Raw genomic sequence first — 23,724 nt, 5'->3', positions numbered from 1 at the left:
TGTGCTGTCTTATTTCAGTATCGGATTTACCAAAGGAAAGATGCAAATTCCATATATCAAATGCAATTCACATGTGACAATTTCACATCTTTCAAGTCAGCTCTGAGTGCCAAGTTGTGGGGCATGGGGATGCACATTTTTAAAAATGACATTCCATATAAAGTGGTACAACTTTTTTAGTGAATTTGCCCTTAGGAGTTCTGTTAATAATAATAATAATAAAACAATATTCATAATAATAACTTTTATATTCTATTAAAATTTTAGTTAAAAAGGTTTATAACCCATTTAGGATTTAAAATTTAAAGACTTTTTTTTTTTTTTTTTTTCTTCATGGGAAATCAAGCTCTTCACTTACAGCCGGAACTATGCATCTCAGCTGGAAAAGTTCCACGTCTATGATGGCACATGGCTGAGTGCCAATGGTGACTGCGGTATCATTACTGAATCCATAGCCTGACACTGTCAGAATCGTCCCTCCTGTGAAGTCATACAAAAAAAGCATAGGTAAGCAGGTTTTGGACACAACAAATACTATTTTGAAAGTAATGTGTCAGTTCAACTTGTCATTAAAATTGTTCTGCTGATATAATTTTTAATTAACAAAATATCTCATTTTCAAAATATGAAATAGAAGCATTTTACTAGTGGTACTAGACTATATACTAGAATATATTTATTTTACACTCTACTCTACTGTATGTAGAGAATTGTAATGCTACATGTACCTGCTACACTTCCTGTTATGGGGTTTATGGAAGTCACTCCTAACAGGTGTGTGAACAAGCTGTTGTTACTTTGGTATCGGGCATTTCCCAGCACAGAGAAACTCAGAGAGACTGGCTGTACACCTGCACTTGCAGGACCGACCTGGCAGGTTATAGAAGTATCTGAAACACAAATAAATCATTTGATCAGAAGTTTGCTTGAATAGTATTTTTAAAAAAAGTTCAGTAAAAATTGACTCACCTAAACTTTTTTATGAATAATGATTTCAATTTTTCCTTTTCTCATGCAAAGCTATAGTATAACTTTGGAAGACTTGGAATATAGTGTACAAGTCATTTGATCCACTTGTATGGTGTTATGCATTATTTTTAAAGCTTTAATGCCTCTATAATCCTCTTAAGACCTGCACGGATCCAATATAATGATACACATCCGTTTTCTTTCTCAACTGTTTATATTCACTTAAGACCAGTGTTGGGGAAAGCTACTTTTAAAAGTAATGTCTTACAGTATTGTGTTACTCCCTAAAAAAATAACTAATTGCGTTGCTTAGTTACTTTTTATGCAAAGTAATATGTTACTTTTGCGTTACTGTTTCTCACCTGGGCTGGGACTGCTTGCTTTAAAAAAACAAACAAAAAAACAAGTTATATTTTTGCCCCCTCACACCAGAAGTGAATTAAATAAGCCTGAGGGTGAAGGAAATGCAAATTCATGTCTGTACAGAAGAGGTTTAAGCTCAAAAAAACCTTTCAGCTGCTTCTGGATTACAGAAGAATAGGACACAGGAAAAGAGAGTTCAACACTCTTACTTTAATCATTTACACAAATGTGATGTTTATCTAAAGTAATTTGTCTTATTGCACTGGATCATCGAATGTCAGCAAAGACATTGGTTAATAAAGTGAGATTAAATACATAAAGTAGCCTATATTTGTGTTATGTAACATTTATATTTAATTACTTTAATATATTTAATTACTGCATATATTAAAAACATATTTAATGAGTTTGCGTTAAGGAATGCATTGAGGAATGCTGTATCTGTTTTTGTGCAAGTGAGATGAGTAAATGCCTGCTCACATTTAGTCAAGAACTACAACATCCGTTATGTTTACACAGTCCACAAAACACCTCTACACTTATTCCTGATTTCTCAACATTTGAACAGAATAGGTTTCTGTCAATAAATGGGAAAACCAAGTAAATTACATTACTTACTTGAAAAAGTAACTCAGATATTTTGTTGTAAATTCAAAAGTAATGTGTTACTTTACTCGTTACTTGAAAAACGTAATCTGATAACGTAACTCACGTACTTGTAATGTGTTACCCCGAACACTGCTTAAGACATAAGCAAACGTTTACAAGAATACTGGCAGAGACGGGTATTTTGTAGGGCTGCCCCCACTAAAGATTTTTCTAGTCGACTAGTAATCGTCCATTTAAGCCATCAGCCAATATTAATTTAATTACTTAAGTGATCGTGCCGGAACCTCCATGTCATGCAGTAAGCGCACTAATACTTTAGCTTCCACACTCCGGATAAACACTTCTAATAATAGCGCACATTTATCAAGGTTAACGTTGGAGCGAGCAGCCAAGTAAAGTTGCTACTACTTACAAGTTTCAAATGATTAGCCATATTTGAGGTCAATGGTGTCACAGGTTGCTCAAGAAATGAATTGGAAATAATCAAAATACTATTTATTACACAACACTTAGGAAACAACAGGAGCTTAAGAAGCAGCAAACTCATATTAACACAAACAATACCAGACAGGGAATGAACTCAAACTAACAGCTTAAATACACACAGCAAACAAAAGAGCTAATGAGATAACTAATGAGAAAACAGGTGAACGGAACTAGATCAAACAGGCAAACAGGGAAAACAGAATGCAACTGAATATAACTGTTACAGATGGATAATAGGTGAATGTTTATATTTCCTGCCCAACATGCTGTAATTACCACAATGACCTGTTAAAGATCTGTCCCTCACGAACTGCGCAACTTCGCTACTTCCTGTGTTTTTTTCTGCGACTAACCGACTGATACAATTTTTCTCAACTAAGCCTCTTCTCAACGACTAATGTTTAGTCGACTATTAGGGGGCAACCCTAGTATTTTGACACTATTTTTTGTGTATGTATCCATTCAAGCCCAAGGAGACGTGAAAAGGAGACAATTCTGTGTTTGTGTGCTGTTTGAAATGCGGCACTTTGGGTGTGTGCACGCAAAAAAAAGATTTTGTGACATAACTGAGTTTTGACTTACTGGTAAGCTGTAGAACAGAGCATTCCACATCTCCAATCTTTACAGTGACGTTTCCACCATCAAAACCAGATCCTGTTATGGTAAGAACTGTTCCCAGACTGCTTGATCCTGAAAGACAAGTTATATCAGTAATATAAACCATTATGAATGGAGATGAAAGCTTTTATGCGAGACTTGATCATTTACTCTTCTTTACCTTCTGTAGGCGAGATCCCAGTCACTGTTGGGGTCTTCGGCTCACTCCAGGTGAAACCACAGTCCCCTGAGCACCGTGATGGAATACCATTGATGAAAACTTCCACCTTAAAGATAAGCCCACAAATGTACATTTCTGTCATTATACATCCTAAACCAAGGTTTCTCAAACTACTGGTTTTGCTTCAGGATCCAGATATTACACTGGACTTAAGTTTACATTTATATTAAGAGGAGACCCAACACAGTACTAAAATAGAAAATAAAAAATCTAAAACATTTACATTAATGTAAAAATAATATTAATGTTTACTTCTTTTACCAGTAAACTTGTATGTAATGCATTCTTGAGAACTTCTAGAATAAAATATTAATAGGATCATGCACATTCAAACTATAAAGAATGCACAACTGTCCTTTTGTAATAATACAAATGAACCTTTCAGTTCAGCCATAATCCTCTCAACATGCAAAATACCTAGAACATATTCAAACAGAGTAACAACCGGACAGGCCCTGCACCTGACCCACTATGTAGTGCTATTGAAATCTGTATACTACACTGCATCAGGTAACATGAGGAAGAGCCTTTAAAAGCAAGCTGCATATACAGTATATGAACAATGTATTTTGGACAAACATTATTGCAGCAAAAGCAGTGAGTAAGAAACGCACCTGTGGTTTATTTGTAGGCACGCGCAGAAAGTCTCCCATAATTCTCTGTTTGAAGAGGCCTCCTTGCTCGGTCTCACGTGACGTCAATGAAGGGTTCACACCAACCACATTAGAAGCATTGATCTGGTTAACATTATCAAAAAAATGTTAATTCAGCCTGGTGTGAAATGGAAAGTTTGAGTCAATTAAGATATACATTTGGGGTTGGAAAGTTTTTTTTTTAATATAATGATTTTTCAAAGTCTCTTATGCTCACCAAGGCTGCACATCCTTCAGAAATCATTCTGATTTGCTGATTTGGTGCTCAATCATTTATTCGTATTATCAATATTTAAAACAGTTGTTCTGCTTAAGATATTTGTACCCACTGGATACACTCAAGACTGGCCCTATTTTATTTTTTCATTGAATATCTTTTTGACTTTGCAGAATGAATAATGGGTTGCATACACCTTTCCATGTTGACTTTAAGTTATGTTATATATTTAAATTAATTGTACACATTTGATTTTAAAATTTAGCACATCAATTTTTTTTTTAACCAGCATTTTTACCATTTCTCATAAGCAGTTCCCCTGCCGTCTTGCAAACCCCAGTTCATTTTATTATAATAGCGCTCTGAACTCTTTCTTGCCTTTAACAGAGGCTGATTTCCAGGGATGGTGAGCCACTGTATGTTCCAGCTGTAGCCTCTACAGTCTCCAGATCGCTGCACCTGCATCTGGCCGAGCTCTGGGATCCCCTGCAGGGCATACTGTAGGTCCGCAGCACTGATGTCTACCGCCAGGCCTGGGAACACACAATGCACATACCACATGAAAACCCAGATAACCTCTTAGAAGATTGTGGTTTATGTAGAATTAAGTCTAGTTCGCTATTCTAATAAATTCATTTTGGGACTGCAACATGATTAACAGTGTCCGACATCAAGATTCTGCGGTGAAACTATAGGAAATTCCATGTATTAAATTATTTAGTTATTTCCAGCAGCTACACAACAAAGTAACAGATAAACCCACAGCCAACATGCTTACCTTCAACACGCCGGGCTAAGAACTCAATGTTAAAGGTTCCTGTAAGAGGGGGGCTGGCTTTCTGAGGGTGCATAATAGTGACAGTGGCATTCCCTTGGCTTTGAATCAGTAGGTCTCCTGTGCTGTTTGGCATCTTCTGTTGAACATAAATGAAGACTGAAGATTGAGAACATGGAAGGCGTACATGGGATAAATCACCTCCAAGCCCATAAGACTTCTGGGCTGCGTTCTCCGAAACTACCTTAACGCTACGTCGTTCTTAAGTTGTACCTTAAGAAGTACCTTATCGTTAATACGTGTTTTCCGAAACCTTCTTAGTTAAGTATACCTTCTGTAAGTCATACGTTCGTAAGGTTGGTCTGGAGCGCTCTTAGCTATACCTTATCGCTGCTGACGGTTCATACCGCTAGTGGCCACCACTACGCAAAAAGCTTTTTTACATCGCAGTTTAATTACACATAGAAAATTTTATATGAACATTTAATATAAAATCTGATTTAATATTAAAATTACATTTTTACTTTACTTTAAAATTTTACACATAAAATACTTAAGTTGTTATAGCCTACACCCAGTGTATGGAAGTGTTTTCATTAATAAAGTTTCCATACACTAATGGTTGTTAGCTTTTTTAATTACTATCCTAAGGCACATCAGCTGGCGAACCATTTGACAGAAAAGGCTTAGGAGTCTATATAAAGAAAGATGAGTTTACACAAACTTTATAGCTATGGCAGCGAGACAGCGAGTACTTGTTTTAAATCAAAGACGGCGCCGTCCGCGGAGCCAGTTAGTAAATGTCAACTACTTTATAAGAGAACACTTTAGTCCACTGACTACCATGTCAGAAGTTGCTGCTGGCGGCTCTTCGTTTTTATGCCGTGGGGAGTTTTCTGGAGGTTGTTGGGGATGGATATGGGCTGAGTAAGACCTCAGTGTGGCTGTGCGTTCACTCAGTCACAAATGAGCGATTTACGCCAATAATGTGATACGGCTGGTGGATAATCAGCATACGTTGTGGAGAACATTAACACACTTATGGCCGTGAGGGTTTGGGATTGCACACTTGCTAAATTATAAACACATACTCATATTTATTTCTGCATGTACATATTTCAATGAGCCCCGATAAATGCAGTTTGTACTATTTCTAAAACGCTTCTTTATAAAGATCATTGTTTTCTCAATACTTTACCTATTCCGCTGTGAAGGAAAGAGCGCACAATCGATCATCGAGGCATCGATATCAACCTATTCAGCGCCTCCACCATGGACAGCGCCTGCTAAGGTCGAACTTAAGAAGGTTTACCTTAAGCAACATCCTAAGGTATAGTTCGGAGAACACACGTAGGAAATGTATACCTGTAGTTAAGGTGTACCTTTTGAGTCTTCGTAGCGCGCTAAGAGACAACGTTATCGGAGAACGCAGCCCTGTTCATTTTTGGAATACAAAGACATTTTAATGAAATGATTTATGTCCCTCCACTGAAAGTCTGTTCACCCAAAATTCAATCAAGTGATTTAATCCAAATCTTCTGAAGAGACACGATTGCTTTATATGAACAGATTTAATTTAAGCTTTTATTAGCACAAATCATTAACCAGCGAACATACATAGAGTTTAATCGTACTTGCTTGACACACGAGAATCTCATTGTTTCTTGCAGAAGCTCAAACGTGCTGAGTGACACACAAGAATGAACTTGAGCTTCTGTTTACCACATTACAATGCTGTAAACATTGTTCGCTGATCAATGTTTAAATGTGATTAAAAATGATTTAATTAAATTCATCTTATAAAGCAAACGTGTCTCTTCAGAAGACTTGGATTAAACCACTTGATTCGTTTGGATTGGTATCATTATCTCTTTATGAATGAATAGACTGTGGAGGGACAGAAAAGCTCTGAAGATGAGCAAAAGTCTTACGGGGTTGAAACAACACAAGGGTGAGTAATTGATGACAGAATTTCGTTTTTGTGTGAACTATCCCTTTAACTATGCAGTTATGTGCACACAATCTGCAGGAAAAAATTCAGAGATATAGCAATGAACTCAAACGTCAAAGACATATGACATGCCAATATTCTGTTGTCATCTGTCACATCAGAGACATCTGGAAGTTCCAGCACTTCACTTCCATTTTACTGTAACTTACCTTCAGAAAGCCTATTTCAAACAGTGGGACACCAAAGCCACAGTTGTAAGGTGTCGCGGTGATCTCATAGCTGACTTGTGAAGCATTTGCTTGTTTGCTCACAGTTATGTTTGAAAAGAAAAGTCCTGAACTGGCCAGAGCAGGAGGCCTTCTCCTGTGGATTATAACTGACGTGGAGAGAGATAACAGAACATTGCATTTAAAAAGACCACTTTAAAATAAAATAAAATGTCAAATTTATTTTAAACTTATTCCTATTCACCATTAGAATCCAAAGCAGTCATTGCACGTCCAATGTGAACAGCATCTATGAAGTAAACAGAGTTTGCCACTCCATACACACTGAACTGAAGAAGTTTGTAGTTGGAGCCTATGTAGATTGTCTGTATGGAGCTCAGGAGATCCACACACTTGTAGTTCCACCTGAGAATGACAACATCAATGTTATCCTCACATGAATTGATTTTGTTATTACATTTTTGCGATAAACACAAATACTCTAAAGGAAAGACATCAGGTTACTATTTATGTTCAGTAGATTAAACGTACTCATCCGTTGTTTCAAACTGCACAGAGATGCGTATGTTCTCTTCCCGGTAAGTATTTGCAGTCATGTAACTGAACATTATTCCCAGTTCATTCACCAGACGCCCTTTGTAGGCCAAACAGAGCTACAAAGAAAAAAAATATATACATATATAAATTTATATATTAATCTTTGAAAAGTGTATTTCCATGCTGAGAAAAATTCATTAGTAAGGATGAGATACTGAGGTGTTTAGTGGAGCTTACAGTGCTGTATGTTTGTAGCAGTATTGGGCTGTAGATTGCTCCGGATGGTGTAATGTCACTAGCATTGAAGAGAATCTCTGGATTCTTCAGAGACCAGCGACCACAGAAAGCCTCCGAATCAGTGACCCGGACCCCTCTGCGGCTTAGATCACCTGAAAACTGTTTGACAAGGAGAAAGCTCTAAAAGCTGGACAAAAAGGTGATGTTTTCCATCAAAATAACTGATGTTTATCATGTTAGAATTCTGTAATGTCAAACATTTGCAAAGCTAACTTGAATAGACTTGATTTAAAATAGGTAGGCATGTCCTCTGCATGTAGAACATACTTGGGGCCAGATTTACTAAACAGGGCAAATTAGCGTGAGAGCGCAGTTCCAAAAAGCGCAGATGGGAGTGGAAATACTGTGCATGATCTACTGACGATGCACAAATTAAATACATAATGCATAATGGCCAAAGCAATCTACCAAGAGCAGCACAAATTAGCGTCTGGTTTAAGCAAATAAATTGACTTGTATGATTCATTAAATACTCTCCTCCCATAAATTTTGCATCTGAAAGGGAAACTCCTACCTTATTGCAAATGCATGTGCAATAAGGTCAGCTGCAAAAATGTCCACACCTTTTCAGCAAGGATTTTTCACTGGTTTTCGTGTAAAAATGTAGGAATTTGTTAACGCCAAAAGAATGGTTTGCGCTGGTGCAAGCTGTTAGTTGGCCCCAAATCATCTGCTTTGCTTACCCCTGTGATGCTGGTCTCATAATCTCTAAAAAATTTCACATTAGTGTTCTCCATGGTTGGAATCTCTGCTGGACATTTAGCGGTGATCATCATATCTAGTGCTGAACGCACCTTTAATGAAATAAACAAACAAACAAAGAAAACAGAGGTGCAATTCGAAAAGGAGTATTTCAAGAGATACACAGTAATGTTATTTTATTCTATGGTAAATATAAAGAAACCTCCGCTGCAGAAGCATTGAAAGGCAGAGGGAGGGAAGGAACTCCATCCCACAGCAGTGTGAACGTCTCCATGCTGGACTGGCCTTTCACGTCCTCAGTAACTGTGATGTTAGTATCTGAGTCCATGATCAAGTAATCAAGATCCTTAAAGTCACCTGAGATAATTCCAAGATTAAAAAAAAAACATTGCAAAATACTCTTAAATGTACTGGATACTTTACAAGCCACATAAAAGGCAACAACAAAAAACACCCTAATGTACAAAAATAAGAAACAACATGATAATTGAAATATATATGAAAAGTATATAATGTGGTGTGTTATGCATAGAAGTAGTATTTTGGTAACACTTTACTTAAAGCCTTTATGTATCATGCATTATGAAGGTATTCATTATGTATGTTATAATGCCTTATATATTTTCATAAATAATTGTAATCAAAATTGTTTGTCATTTATTTTAATGCAATAGACTTTCTAAAGGTATAAAAATTAAGTTTATAATGTATTATAACTGTGGTTACAATTATTCATTAAATCATACAATCCATTATAATCTGCATTACAAGGCATAATTAATGCATTATATATAACGGCTTTAAGCTTAAAGTGTTACCGTATTGGTTACTAACAAACATAGTGCAAACAAAGTGCACACTGAAAATATAGTCTCACCATGCTATATATACATATATATCACCATAATATATATCATAATTTGTACTTTTTACTTTCAATAAAACATATATATCTAACAGTATTTTAAATGTACATATATTACTGCCCTGTTAAATAAAAATGTACAAAATATAGAGGTGACTAAATAAAGAGTGACACATTGTTGGCCAATTAACCAGTGAGAACATGATGTTTTAACTGTAGCATTTATAAATTAGTTTCATTACAAACATTTGTTATTACAATTTATATTTTTACTGAAATTTAGTCTAATGGGTAATTGGTCACAGGAAATTTAGTCAAAGTACATATCTCAAGTAAGTGTTTTTGTTAGCAAAAATCAGATGACAGAGAAATCAGTCAAAGAATCTTGATTTAAAAAAAAATAATTAAGTTCACCTCTGTTAGAGTTGAATGTCACATTGTACAGCGACTCATTATCCAGTTCTTGTTTTGTGACTGTAACGCTGTCTGGTTTAATTGTCCACAAATCATTCAGAGCGTTCTGCAACTCCATCGCTGATGCACTAACTGGGATCGGTCCTACAACATGCAAAGCAACTCCAGTGAACATTACAAAGATGCAAACAAAGATGTAACGCAGAAGGGTGAATTAAAACATTAGAAGCACATAAAAATGAGATATTTTAGTTTCATCAAACACACATTTATAGTGCTGTGTGAACTAATGCACCTGTTTTAAGATCTCCATATGCCAGGAAGTAGTATGTGTTTTCACAGTTGCTCAGAGAGAAACAATCACTGCTGATTCTCAGAGTCTGGACCTCGTTGATGGGGGTTATTGGCATCCACCCCCTGAAACGAACCACCTAAAACAGTAAAGAATTCAAATAAAATGCACATTGCAGGTAGAGGAGATCATATCTGAGACTTGAGTTTTTGCAGGTGCAGTGCAGAAAATGAATTTCTAAGGACCTTCCTTTCCCTAAAGTGCATCTGTGAGCTCACTTACCTGTTTTTCAGGTACTATATCATAGTATGCGTTAATCTGTTGTTTCTCATTAACAGCTTCAATTGTCTGCTTGGCAGTGAAAGGGCTGATCTCTTTGAAAAAGGCCACATCCACTGATGCTACTACTCCATACTCCTGCACTAGAATCTCAATGTAGTACCTGTAGCACATTGAAAGATGCTTCATACTGACTATACTGTAATCAATATAGTCAATAATAACAATAATAATGACAAAAAGACTAATAGAGAGCAAACATTTTTGACTTTTTAAATATTTTTTACTTGAAAACCTTAACTTACGGTTTTCCCTTCTCTAAGCGCATGACGTCTGACCTCTGAGTGTTATAGCTGAAGAAACTGCTTGTATAGGAAGGCTGTGATGCAATCTTAACCTGAAATAAAACAAAATGATTACATTTAAATTAAATTAAAATATGCTTGTAAATTACTAGCCTCTACATAGCCTCTTAACTGTCAGTGTATTGCTAGCACTTAGCACACTTTGTTAACTTTTTTTTTTTAATTATGTATCATTCGAAATCTGAAACACTCATAATTAATCCTGTAAATAAACTTTTTTGAAATTGGACATCATTTCCATGGAAAGGGTACTTTAAGCCTTTTAGCTGGCTTAATTTTCGTGATATCAACTTCAAATTTGGTAAACAACTTGGTTAAACACATGGGTTCAGTTTTTCTAGCAATTTTAGAGTCCAAATTGTTTTGTCAAATATTTTGTGTAAAATAAAAAAAGGCAGTTAACAGGATCATTGCTAGCACAGATAACTACTGAAATTATGAAATTATGATTTTATTGTCATTCAAGTACCTTATCCTGGGGAAGACCTGTCTTGCTGAAATATAGCTGGCATCGGTCGTCTGCTTTGATTCGGAAATAGTAGTTGTCGGTCTCCGTTGGAACAAAGAAACCACTCAATCGTACCACAAAGTTATCAATTTCATTGGGCCAAACATAGGACAGCGAATCCACCCACTGGACAGAGTATCCAGGCCTACTGGAATTATACTTCAGGACGTCCTCAAGAAGGTTCGGAGAAGATTTGTTCCACATCTCCATTTTAAAACCTCTGCCACCTACAAACATGATCATTTAACAATCACTCAATACAATCAAGACAGTACTGTAATAGGAATGTGCATTTTACATGTGTAATTAATTTCATAAATAGTAGGGGAGACCTCAGCATTTTGTACATTTTTACTTCAATGAATATTTTTCAATTTCTGTATGAACACATATCTTAAAGTCATGGCTATTAAACATGTCCACCATTATTAACCAGGAAAAAATACTCTGTACTATAAATTAAATTAAATTAAATTAAATTAAATATTACGATCAAAGAAACGAATACAAAGGAATTATTTAAATTCCAGTTTCCTTGCTGTCAGTTATGTGATGGCCTCTGATAAACAATGTCCTGTTGAAAACAGTCAGTTACGTGACAAAAGAGAATCATGGTCTAGATAATGTGTTATGCTTCAACAGTGTCAAAGTCAAATATTCTTGCGTGTGGAGCTCAGAATTCCACTGTCGTGCCAACAGTGTCTATGAAAAAGATTTTTACAATAATATTCCGTCATCATAATAGATCTGACTTCAGATAAGGTTCTCACCAGGAAACACTGTCATATTGGTTCTTTCATAACCAGGTGTTATGCAGACAATCCTCTCATTTGATACACTCTGAATCTGACACACACGACCTAAGGGAAAAAATGATAATAAAAACTAATCTTTTTATATTATTTTATAAATAATTTATATAATCATTTGGATAATTATAATTAGTCACAATAATTAATTGTATTATATTATTTTTTATGTATATCACATAGCAAATACTATATATATATATATATATATATATATATATATATATATATATATATATATATATATATATATTGATTTTCAAAGGGTTACCTCCTACTAACACCATGGCTGGCTGGTCAGTCTCATCAAAGTAACGTCCCTGAATGGTCAGTAATGTGCCGCCCAATATGCTGCCCTCAGAGGGAGAAACTCTTGTCACCTCTGAAAGAGACAAGGCCAGGTTTCTTTTATAAATCTGATTTTGTGCAGGCAATTCCATGCTGTATTATTTAAGAAGAATAAATGTTATCACACCTGCGTATGTCTGGAACATGGCAAGCTTGTTCAGTGCTGAGATGCTGAAAACCCCAAAGTCTGGCAAACTCCTAAAAAAAGAAAATATGTGTTTTGTCTACTTTTCTATTAACAGCATGGAGAGAATTTGATGTAAAGTTTAGTAAAGTAAAATCAAACTTCTCTGACCTCCCAAATTGACCATCAAGTATGTAACTGAGGTTGTGATGACCTGAAAACCAAAGACAATGACATTTAATCTGACAAAAATCTATAGTGAATGAATAATTATTGAATGTTTTAATAATAACGTGTCCTCACCAACATACGTTCCAGTCATTTTACAGCTCATAGATCCCCATTGACTGCTCTCAGAATCCAAAAAGAGGCCATACCTGAAAAAATGAATGTGTATTTATGGAGGGTGCATTCACATTTAATGTTTACATTTATTAGTAGCTTAATACTTACTTTTCATCTGAATTAGGCTTTAGAAGTTCACAAGGCATGCCTCCCATGTACGCTCTGTTCAAAGAAAACACATTAAAACAGTTTCAGACACACCTTAATTCAAGACAGAATATATTTAACATTCATACAGTTATATTTCTCCATTGTGTATTACAGTTTTTTACAATCGCTATGACAGTTTTTTCAATACATTTAACAAGTTTCCTAAACTCTTAACGCACCAACACACCTAAAACACACAATTGGCAAAACAGTTAATTTCATGCTCAAAATCACACATTGTAAACTAAACTCCAAAACTAATTTTCAAAATACAATAATACACTAACACAATACACTATGTCTACCAAAACACTGCAAACATGTTTCAAAATCAAATAATTATTCAAAACACTAACACATGTTCTCTTCCAACAGGAACATTTAGTCAATCACAACACAATGACAAAAAAAAAACACTATCATCAGCTGAAATTACAGAAACTGCATTATTTTATATGTGTCAGGTCTGCCCTTATACAACAGACAGTATATTGTATTGATCATAGATTGTGTTTTGCACTGCAGTTTTTTTTTTAAGTCTCTCTACATTTTTGTTTTGTTTGTAATGTAAATGCATGCATTTTGTTGTTGTTTTTGTTTTTTTTGCAGCAGAAATTCAATACAACAAAATAAATGACCCTTCTTAGAGTAGCTTTATAGAATGTATGGTTTATGAAAAAAGAAGACAGAGACAGAATTGCTGCAGTAACGGCTTTATTTGCAACAGGACATTTCTGCAAGATAACAAAAATATGCAATATAGCTGCCATTTACAGTATTACTGTATGTGAAAATACAAAATATACAAACAGAAAAGGCCATCTTCTAATCTGCCCGGTCTTCTGCATTTGTCCACATGTTCTCATCCACATCACACACGATATCTTCCCTGGCAAGGCATCTTGGGAAGAATCTTTTACAGTAACATGCCTTATCCACCCCTGGCAGTGTTCAGCTGTGATGTCCTGTGGACTATGGTCAAAAACCTTTCATCTACAGGCTGAGAAAACTCCTCAATGGGGTTGAGGAAAGGGAAGTAAGGGGCAAGGAAAATGGACATCATCCTCTGATGGGCGTCAAACCAGGCTGTGAGACGGGAATGGTGGAATGCCACATTGTCCCATATTTGCATAACTTCAATCAGCTGTTTCTCACTAGCAATGGAATAATGTGAAAATACAAAATATAAGAACAGAAAAGGCACCAGAATAAAAAAATTGAAAAAAAGAGTCATCTTCTAATTATTTGCATAATTCAATCAGCTGTTTCTCAGTAAGAATAGAATAAAATACAGGGGATATATTTGTGTTTCAGTTCACAATATAAACAGCTGTTTACCTTGACTTTAGCCTGTAAGGTTAGGTTTAGAACATGGTGTTATCTGTTCTGACATACAGTGTTAAAGCATTGGTAAATTTGGCAGTAAAAATCCATTGTTTTGGTCTTGTTTGAGCTTGTGTGCAAAAGAAGTTCAAGCATTTTAAATTTGTGTTAATTGTATGCATTTTGTGTTAAAGCAACAAGAAATGTGTTAATAGTATAGCTTACACAGACGGATGTAGTGCTAACTGTGTTAAGAGTTTTGGAAAATTGTTAAATGTATTGAAAAATCTGTCATAGCAATCGTAAAAAACTGTAAATATTTCCGGACCTTAAAAATCTTGCATCCAGACCATTTGAGCTTTTGTCCGTGTTGCTTCCGTACACATCAGTATAGATTCTTCCCCGCAGTGTCACCACAGTCCCTAAGATCATTCAGTTTCATTTTTTTTCTTTTTTTTTGTGAAAGTTTTTACAAACCAAAGCAGCAGAGTAATGACAAAAAATAACAAAACTTACCTGGGGGACCAGAGAGTGGACTGATACTTTGAATGCTAGGTGTATAGTATGTTCGGCTCTGTGAAAGCAGTGCGTGTTTTTATTTATATTTTGAGAAGAGTATATTTTAGTAAGTAGCGAAATGAAGTCCATCTCACTTACATAGAACATGCACCAGTAATTCCACTGATATCCATTACAAATGCTACTGGAAGGAATTGGCACGCCATCCACACTGACCCGAACCTCATAGTCATCTTCTGGCAGAGCTCTGAATATGATGCAATATAAAGCTTTCTTTGAGAAAAAATAAGCTTTCAACATTGGACATAACACTACACAAGTCACGGTTTGAGAGATCAATTTTATATAGGTTCTATATCAACTAATTTTATTAATTTCTCCTAAGTTTTAGAAATAAGTCAAAATGTACATTCCTCATATTCCTGATCCCTTATCTATATGATTTTCACATTTGAGTATGTAAAAGAAATCTACTTAATACAATGCCATGACTAATCAAGATAAAAGAAGACTATATTTAGGTTATCTGATTCACTGCTTACCTTGTATAACACATGATCTGATTGGAGTGACTGGAGTCTTTCTCGACATCACAGGGAACAGATCTGGTTCGGGACACCAGCGTCACACTGTTGCCGAAGTTTGGGTCATTGGCATTGAGATTGAACTGATTGGCTTGAGCAAAACCTGAGTGGAGGGAAAAAACGCTATAAGAGACTTTAAACCGCAGTAGCCAACAGCCAACATGTGCAAAATCTGAAATTTGGGATTAATTTAAAAGCATATTGATTATTTATTTAATACCTTGCCCCTCTATGGTCAGTCTCGTGCCGCCATTGAGGCTTCCGATTTTTGGGGTCACTTTGTTGACACGTTGCGCTCCTGTCAGGATGGAGATTAATAGGCTACTAAAATCTATTCATTTAATGTATAAATGTCTGTGAAGCTTTTAGGATGACAACAATGATATGAAATTAAGCAAAACGTTCAGAATGACTGAGGTAAACAACAATAAAAGTGGAAGATAAATCCAGCGCGTACCTGCGGAACTCCACAGTAAAATACAAACTGTGAGTGGCAGGTGAAGCTCCCGTAGCACGTGCCTCATCCTGACAGACTCGCGCGCTTCAAAACAAAGCGCCTGCAGTTACTGTATCCCTTCTGCAAAAACAATATACACATACCATTTGTGTTTAGCCTACACTTTTCATCTCTATTTCTATTTCTATTACAAAACATATTTTAACATGTTCGTCTGAAAACAATGCTGAACAGACAGTATAGCCTACTATTCAGTATTCAGGCTATAGCCTATTCAATATAACGCGAATAGCCTATAATAGCCTACATCATTTTTTTTTTTAAATACACCGTGACTATACACCTAGGCTATATATAATTAAAGATAAACAAATATTTGTAAAAAAAAAAATAGTTAAAATAGTAGGCCTATGATTATTCTTGAAGGTGACAACAGGAAATAAGTGTTGGATATTTAGAAAAGTAATTTATATGATATGTAATGATATTTTTATGTAAGTTGTAGGCTAGTATTTTTTGTGTAATGATATATACATGTTCCATATAATATAATATATAATATAATACTATATATATATAGGCTATATTAAAAATGAAAGAAATGTGGAAAATTCACACTTACACAATTAAGACTCACATACCTGTTAAAGCACGCACTCTTGGGAAATCCAAACAGCAGTGGCTCATTTGTTAAGAGGAGCTCTCTCTTTTTATAGCCTACCAGCCCACAGGCAAGAAGAAATTTGCTTCTCCTTTGTGTCTCAGGTGATCACGAACATTGCTGTCATTCTACAAGCTAGACATTTATTCTTTCTCAGTGTACCTTAACAAACACCAAAAAACCTCACAGATAACAATGCTTATTTAAAACTCACTGACCTTTGTGCAGTAATGTCAACATTAATTTTATATTCAAATGGTGACTAAATCTGAATAGACTATTTAATGTCCCTTAGATGTAATCCATTTGAATGACCTAAAACAAGATGAAATAAAGAAGATTTACAAGGAGAATTCTTGTACTTATTCAGTGATAAATCATTGGCTATACGCTTGAGCAAAATGTGTGTCAGTATCAATGAAACAAAAGAACAGCCCATAAAATGATGATTTCAGGTGATTTTAAGATGATCATGTCCTGATGAACAGGTTTTAGGATAATTTATAATTTAACAGCAGTGTGTTGTGCTGTTAAATCCAAGTGTGATCTCTATTCATCTTTGTTGTAGCATATTACTGTACATAGCCTACAATTTCTTTTTTTGTTTGTTTGCATGACAGGCCAAATTTGAATAGTGAAGCATGCAATGGTTTTCATCTCCAGGGAAATTGTATCAACTAAATAATTAAATAATTAAAATTAAAGTTAGTTAGATAAAAACATTCACACACTTGTTTGTAGTGCTGACGAATGACTTTCAAGTTCAATTACAATACCTGTCATTAACACAGATTATGGTATACTCACATCCACCAAATAGCCTATAGGCTAAGTGATGATGAATATTATGAACATTTATTCGGGAAATATTATAAAAAAAAAAAAAAAAAAAAACTCATGCTTAAGAAATGCAAATGCAAATCCTAAAAACAGCCTGATTATTTGCATAACATATTTACACATTCCAGCTGTGTATACAAGTGTACAAAATAAAACAAACTGTCTTTAATTGAAAAAGAAAAATACTATTTTAGACTGTTTAAACTAGAGTTATATAACAAAAGTTAGCAGTCACATCTTTTTAGATGTAAACAAATGAAAAATAAAATGTAAACAAATATATTTCAATAATAATTGATTATAATTGATTATTTATGTAGGCCCTTAAAACGAAACCTACAGAGACTCAATTTCCCAGAATCCCGTGCGGTCGGTCCGTCTGAAAACTTGTCCGGGTTTTAGCGTGTGCATTACAGTAAAAGCTTATTTCCTGTTACTAGCAACGTTAGATTTTGGTTTTATTAAAGACATTTGTCCTCGAACTGAATGTATTGGTTCTTTGGAATATAATTTTTTAGAAATATGGCTTCACCGAATTGCTCATTGAAGGTAAACAGAGAGTTGCTGGATCCCAGTTTTGAAAGTTACAGGCTTTCACTGGACTCTATTCCTACTTACAATGTAGAACTTGATGCAGGTGAGAAAAACATTTATTTGACCTGTTATAGTCTGATTTTATTAATTGTATAAGTGTTTATGTGTTGCTTCAATGCAGCGTGACATATACCAAAAGGCTTTAGTTAACCGCACTGTGAGCTGTATTGTCATTAAAACAGTCCTTATAAACCACATTCAGATAATGCAGCTCTACTACAACATGTGCAGTGCTCTTTATGAACTGCCAAATGTGTGCATCTTTGTTATGATCTTAAAGTTAGTCCAAAGCTGTGTTTAGGGCACATGACAACATATTTGGTTTAGGATGCCTTTTCCAAGTCTGCTGCATCAGTTATGCGTTTCTTTCTTTCAGCTGTGGCTGAGGTTAAACTGAAAGACAGTCAGTACACCCTGGACCATGTGAGAGCATTTGGTATGTACAACTACCTTCATATAGATCCCTGGTACGAAGACAGCGTCTACTTTGTTGACAGCAAGGGCCGGGTTCTCAATCTAACAGTCACATTGGTGAGTCTCTTAATTTCATTTCTGAAATATGGAGTATAAGGGCCACATATTTTGAAGAACTTATATTTCCACCGTGGAGCACATAGCTACTGTACTAAACAGGTAAATAGGTACTCCGCAAACTTCCAAGGTTGCCACTGGACTTCAAATTATGTAATTATATATATATATATATATATATATATATATATATATATATCCCCCTCAACAACTTATTTTTATTGAAAAACATCACAATCTTGTATCTTATAGCCTAGTATTACAGAATGAATTATGTTTAATTCTATTAAGGGGGTCCTATTATGCCCTTTTACGAAGATTTGATTTAGTTTTTGGGGTGTACTAGAATATGTTTTCATGCTTGATTGTTCAAAAAACACATTATTTTCCATATATTTTACATTATAACTGCACCTCTCTACCCAATCTGGTTCGAACACGGCAACACACCGATTTTGATGAAGCCCCTCCTTCCTATATATGAAATGCGCTGTGATTGGTTAGCTGGAATAGTGTGTTGTGATTGCCACCGCTTAGCGCGTGTTGGGGAAATGTCCCACCTCCATAACTGCGAGTTCTTCTCTAGTGGAAATATGAATAAGGATGGTGTCAATTTCAATCGAATCCGAGCACGATTCAGACCCTGACAATGTTAACAAACAAGAAGATCGTGCAGAACAGACTTTATGCACAGACTTTGCAAGCACGGATTTCCTAGGACGTTTCAGAGTGGTATGTTTTTTTTGTAATTTTCTTATACATTTTATATACAATGTTATCCACCATTTAATTGTGATATTTGTCGGAAAACTAAGGTAATACAAACAGTAATAGATCACAAAACCATGTTTAATTTTCCTAAGGAGCGGTGAACCGTCATACAAAAAAAGCAAGAGCTTACAAAAGCAACAGAAATCAAGCCATTCTCCATTAAATGTGCAGCGCACAGATAAACATTGGGGTTATAATGTTGAGGAAAAGTGTTTAAAATACATTTTAACCACTCTAAAGTTCGTCAGCCATAGGAAGGTCAAACAAATGAGTTTTGGAAAAGGGGTGGGGAAAAAAAACAGTGTCTCTTTGACATAGCGACAACACTGTCTTGTCTTCTCTAATGCAGCTCCACCAGGCCTCGTCCCCTTTTTTGTGTATTCTGTGGGCGTGGATTATTTAAATGAGTAACATTATGACTTCATAAGATCTAGAAAAAACGTGTTGAGGTCCAAACGAGTCGTTCGTTGTAGTTCTTGGAAAGTGGATTCTTGTCATGTAAAATATCTCCCTTTGGAGTGGAGCTTTGTAACCTTGCACATCTTTTTTATGCTCAAACAGCTAAATTACACACTAAATAAAGTGGAAAAGCATTATAGGACCCCTTTAATATCAACACTCCCAGTTTCTGTTAATAAAGAAGTTTGAAAACAAGCAATGCGGTCATAATTACAGCAGAGGTACAAGGTGAAAAATCTTAGCCAATATGGAGGGCCTTCTATTATTGTGTTGAAAATGGGCGACTTTTGAGTTAAAAGGTTGACAAACACAGTTCTACAGTGGAAATATAACATATAGAAGTATGTAAGTATGTTTACAGTTCTATATGTTTTGAACCAGGGGATACAGCGGGTCCTTCTCAATTGGAAGGCTGCGTCCTAGTATGTCTTAACTTGAAGGGTTGTATCATTCTAGCATTTAATGCTAAGGAGGACTTTAGCCTACAAACCTCAGAAATGCAAAACCTCAATGCAGCCTGCTGATTGAGAAACATCCAGCATGTAGTTTTAGACTTTCTATTTTTTTATTCTACCAGCAGAGGGCATTCATGGTTTATAGTTGTGTCAGGGTATAGAAGTTATGATCAAATCTTGAGCTTACCTTACTTGCTTATTATCTTGTTCATTATTTTATTAATTTGCTTTTAAAACCACAGTCATCTTATAAATAATAGAAAGCAGTTTATAGTGCTCACAGTGTAATGACAATCTAGGGATGTGAGGTACAGTATTTCCACATTTATTTTTGGTATTGGATATTTAATTGTGCATGTTCATTTAAATCTGTTTTAGCTTACCTTCTCCTAAAAACATTATCTTTAAAAACTAATTTATTAAGACTGTTAAATGTGCAATTCATGTTCCTGTTGTCATGCCTAAATTTACTTGTATTATTTAAAATGATTTTCTGTTTTTTAGTGTTTGAATTTGAATTTTAAGGAGTTTGATTTCAGATGCATTACTTTCTCGAAGGAATCAAACAGTTGCTTAAGTTAACATTCACAAATGCAGAATAAGATGAAATGCAGCATGTTTTGTTCTGAGCTATTTTTAAATCATATGCTAATGATTTGAATGTAATTTATGTCTACTATTGCTACTGACATGCTGGGTTAAGAAATTACTCGTTATGAAATATGCCAGTTGCGCTATAATTACAGTTAACATACTGCAATTATCTCTCCTTGGGGACTGTTTGTATTCTCTCAAAGGTACTAGAGGGGCATTTTACCTCTGGGAAAGAAGTGAAAACTGAGATGGATCTGTTTGAAGCTCCATGGCAACCAAAGGCCAATTGCTGCCCAATTCTTTGGAAAAATAGCTACCTTGTAGAGAGTGTAATTGATGATTATTAAGTTCATTGTAATCCTTTTTAAATTGCTGCCTTTGAAGTTCAGGAACATGCAGACTTGGATGTATGACACTTATTAGTTTTACTTCTTAATAGTTTCATTGGCTGTTTAAAAGATTTTTGGCTAGAGGTTGATTCAGTAAGCCCTTGTAAAGAAAATGATCGTAGTGAGATGGTGGATCGTCGTGGTACACAAAACAAGTTCTTTCACATTAGGGGTTGAATTTATGTTAACTTGTGCTTTATTATGCTTAGTGCTTTATTAGTTTAGTTTTAATCATCTGAACTGATAACCAGAAAAGTTCAAATTCATTCCCTTTACGGATTGATCCGTTGACGTTCCTACCTCACTGCAATTGCATGTATTTCCATTTGCATTGTGCACCAAAATACATACACAGATTAATCATGTCTATATAAAAATATCCCTTTTAGTGTATGTATACCACTTAGGTATGGAAGCTTGTTTCTGCCACAGAATAAAAAATAAAAAAGGTAATTTTCTTTTTATCTTGCAATTCTGACTTTTTTCAGAATTGGCAGTTATAAAGTTAGAATTGTGAGATATAAACTCGCAATTGCAAGAAAAAATTGTCAGAATTACGAGTTTATATCTCACAATTCTGACTTTGTTACTGGCAATTCTGACTTTTTTTTCTCTTGCAATTCTGACTGCAATTCTGATTTTATAACTCGCAATTGTGAGTTAAAAGTCGAAATTATCTTTTAAATTGTTTTATTCCATGGCAGAAACAAGCTTCTGTTTTCATATGTAATTCCCAAGCTGCTAAAATAATAAATAAATAAATGCATAAATAAATATACTTTTTTAAAAATACATAAATATACAAAGAAATGAAAACAAAACAAAAATAAATGAGTAGTTATACTTTTATTTCCTTTTTTATGTATAATTGTATTTTTCACATTTATTTTTTCATTTATTTAGTTATACATGTATTTATTTCCACTTTTATTTATGTATATATGTATTTATGTCCACATTTATTCATAATATCTTTGTACAAATAAATAAATGTGGAAAAAATATAATTATACATAAATAAGGAAATAAAAGTATAAATACTCATTTATTTTTGTTTGTTTTTTACATTTCTTCATATTTTTATGTATGCATATTGGGTTTTTTTTTACATTTTTTTTTTTTATAAAATGCTCGTTTGGAGTGTTTGTTTTGGAACCATTTCAGTTTGTTGTGTATATATGAACATGGCAAAATCGGTCCGAGATCGCCCGTACAAGGTAGTCTCGGCCTGCTTGAAAATGAACTCTGGAGCGGTTCGCTTGTGGTGAGAAAGCAATCCAGGCTGTGCCATAAAATATGATGAATAATTATGTAAGTTGTGTGAAAAGCAGGGTTTTTGCCTGTGGTCAATGCCTCTCAAAATGAATCGTGGGTTAATCTGGAGCACAGATGAAGTGAAATGCCTAACTGAAATTTGGTCTGGCAAACTCTGACTAATTTACTCGCATATGACTTTCATTAAATTTCGGTCCGTTTAGAAATGTTTCCTTGTGAAAGTGAACCGAACCCAAAAGAAATTGCAACATTGTAACAATTTTAGGTCTGAAAATGCCCTTAGACTTCTGTTCCCTATGGTATAGAGACGGTTTAGGTGTGGTTTTCAGTGACAGCATAATTGACAGGTGTCCATCTACTATTTTCCCAGGACACAGCCTTGGGCAAACCTCGTGAGATGTTCCTTTTTGAATCGGACCCAAGCTTGTGTGAGGGGGAGCAGTTGTGTGCTTCCCTGAGCCTGACCTCCGCGACTTGGGCCGCACTGTCCGATGGAACCGGAAAGTTGACTCTTTTGCGCACCAGCAAGAGGGGAGAGAGTTCACATCTTAAATGGGAGGTGGGGGAAAGTCGACCAGTATTTTTACTTAACAGTTACATTTCTCACTCATCAAAATATTCGTTTTTAATTGTTGGTTTGAGATTGATTGAGAGTTTAATTCATCTGCTATTTTCCCATGACATTTTTTACACATTTACATATTTTGCATGTATACTGTTATTTTTTTTATTTTTACTCCCAGCCGATGTTCAGTGAGCGTCTAGGAGAGCCGTTCATCATCGTTCACAGCCTGGCTCACATGCGCTCTCATGTTCATACCATTGAAGTGCTGCTTCTGAGAGTCCAGAAAGATCCATCTAATACCAAAGGCAGCGGTTTCTCAATCTCACTGGAGTGGATCACTGTGGACAACTCTGTTGGGGAGGAAGAGAGTGAGTGTCTCCCTGCTGTTCAGCTCAATTTATAAACAGGAACTGCATATACTTGATACTTTTTATTACCAACATTATGTTCATTTAAATTTCAAGCATTTTCAAGGACCTTTTTGGACATCATTGTATATAATGACAGTATATAGGGAAATACACACTACCATTCAAAGGTTTGGGGTTGGTAATTCTCTTATTCTCACCATGGCTGCATTGATA

The 23,724-nt window shown here is 35.1% G+C and overlaps 2 protein-coding genes across 2 annotated transcripts in view; one reads left to right on the top strand and one right to left on the bottom strand.

Moving 5' to 3' along the window:
* Positions 1-16,073, bottom strand: part of pkhd1l1.1 (PKHD1 like 1, tandem duplicate 1) — a gene marked incomplete at its 5' end in the record, with an annotated part of 60,708 nt that extends 44,635 nt beyond the window's left edge. The window contains 30 exons of the mRNA XM_079879511.1: positions 359-480; positions 729-890; positions 3,010-3,117; positions 3,206-3,311; positions 3,880-4,002; positions 4,514-4,668; positions 4,914-5,049; positions 7,071-7,237; positions 7,333-7,493; positions 7,620-7,741; positions 7,863-8,021; positions 8,606-8,716; positions 8,827-8,981; positions 9,904-10,047; positions 10,199-10,334; positions 10,478-10,637; positions 10,780-10,871; positions 11,309-11,574; positions 12,118-12,207; positions 12,428-12,538; positions 12,632-12,702; positions 12,800-12,842; positions 12,932-13,005; positions 13,082-13,135; positions 14,775-14,868; positions 14,963-15,020; positions 15,104-15,212; positions 15,508-15,652; positions 15,770-15,847; positions 16,007-16,073. Of these exons, the coding sequence (XP_079735637.1) occupies positions 359-480; positions 729-890; positions 3,010-3,117; positions 3,206-3,311; positions 3,880-4,002; positions 4,514-4,668; positions 4,914-5,049; positions 7,071-7,237; positions 7,333-7,493; positions 7,620-7,741; positions 7,863-8,021; positions 8,606-8,716; positions 8,827-8,981; positions 9,904-10,047; positions 10,199-10,334; positions 10,478-10,637; positions 10,780-10,871; positions 11,309-11,574; positions 12,118-12,207; positions 12,428-12,538; positions 12,632-12,702; positions 12,800-12,842; positions 12,932-13,005; positions 13,082-13,135; positions 14,775-14,868; positions 14,963-15,020; positions 15,104-15,212; positions 15,508-15,652; positions 15,770-15,847; positions 16,007-16,073 (3,579 nt within the window). The remainder of the gene's footprint in view (positions 1-358; positions 481-728; positions 891-3,009; positions 3,118-3,205; positions 3,312-3,879; positions 4,003-4,513; positions 4,669-4,913; positions 5,050-7,070; positions 7,238-7,332; positions 7,494-7,619; positions 7,742-7,862; positions 8,022-8,605; positions 8,717-8,826; positions 8,982-9,903; positions 10,048-10,198; positions 10,335-10,477; positions 10,638-10,779; positions 10,872-11,308; positions 11,575-12,117; positions 12,208-12,427; positions 12,539-12,631; positions 12,703-12,799; positions 12,843-12,931; positions 13,006-13,081; positions 13,136-14,774; positions 14,869-14,962; positions 15,021-15,103; positions 15,213-15,507; positions 15,653-15,769; positions 15,848-16,006) is intronic.
* A 1,823-nt stretch (positions 16,074-17,896) lies between these two features.
* The window catches only part of nudcd1 (NudC domain containing 1), a 32,384-nt gene continuing 26,556 nt past the window's right edge, over positions 17,897-23,724 (top strand). The window contains exons 1-4 of the mRNA XM_079878011.1: positions 17,897-18,144; positions 18,478-18,632; positions 22,946-23,134; positions 23,319-23,508. Coding sequence (XP_079734137.1) covers positions 18,030-18,144; positions 18,478-18,632; positions 22,946-23,134; positions 23,319-23,508 — 649 coding nt within the window. The 5' untranslated portion in view covers positions 17,897-18,029. The remainder of the gene's footprint in view (positions 18,145-18,477; positions 18,633-22,945; positions 23,135-23,318; positions 23,509-23,724) is intronic.

This window comes from Squalius cephalus (genome assembly GCF_949319135.1).
Source record: "Squalius cephalus genome assembly, chromosome: 8".
NCBI classification, from domain to species: Eukaryota; Metazoa; Chordata; class Actinopteri; order Cypriniformes; family Leuciscidae; genus Squalius; species Squalius cephalus.
The sequence above is the reverse complement of the archived record's forward strand: the minus strand, read 5'-3'. Positions and strand labels throughout refer to the sequence as shown.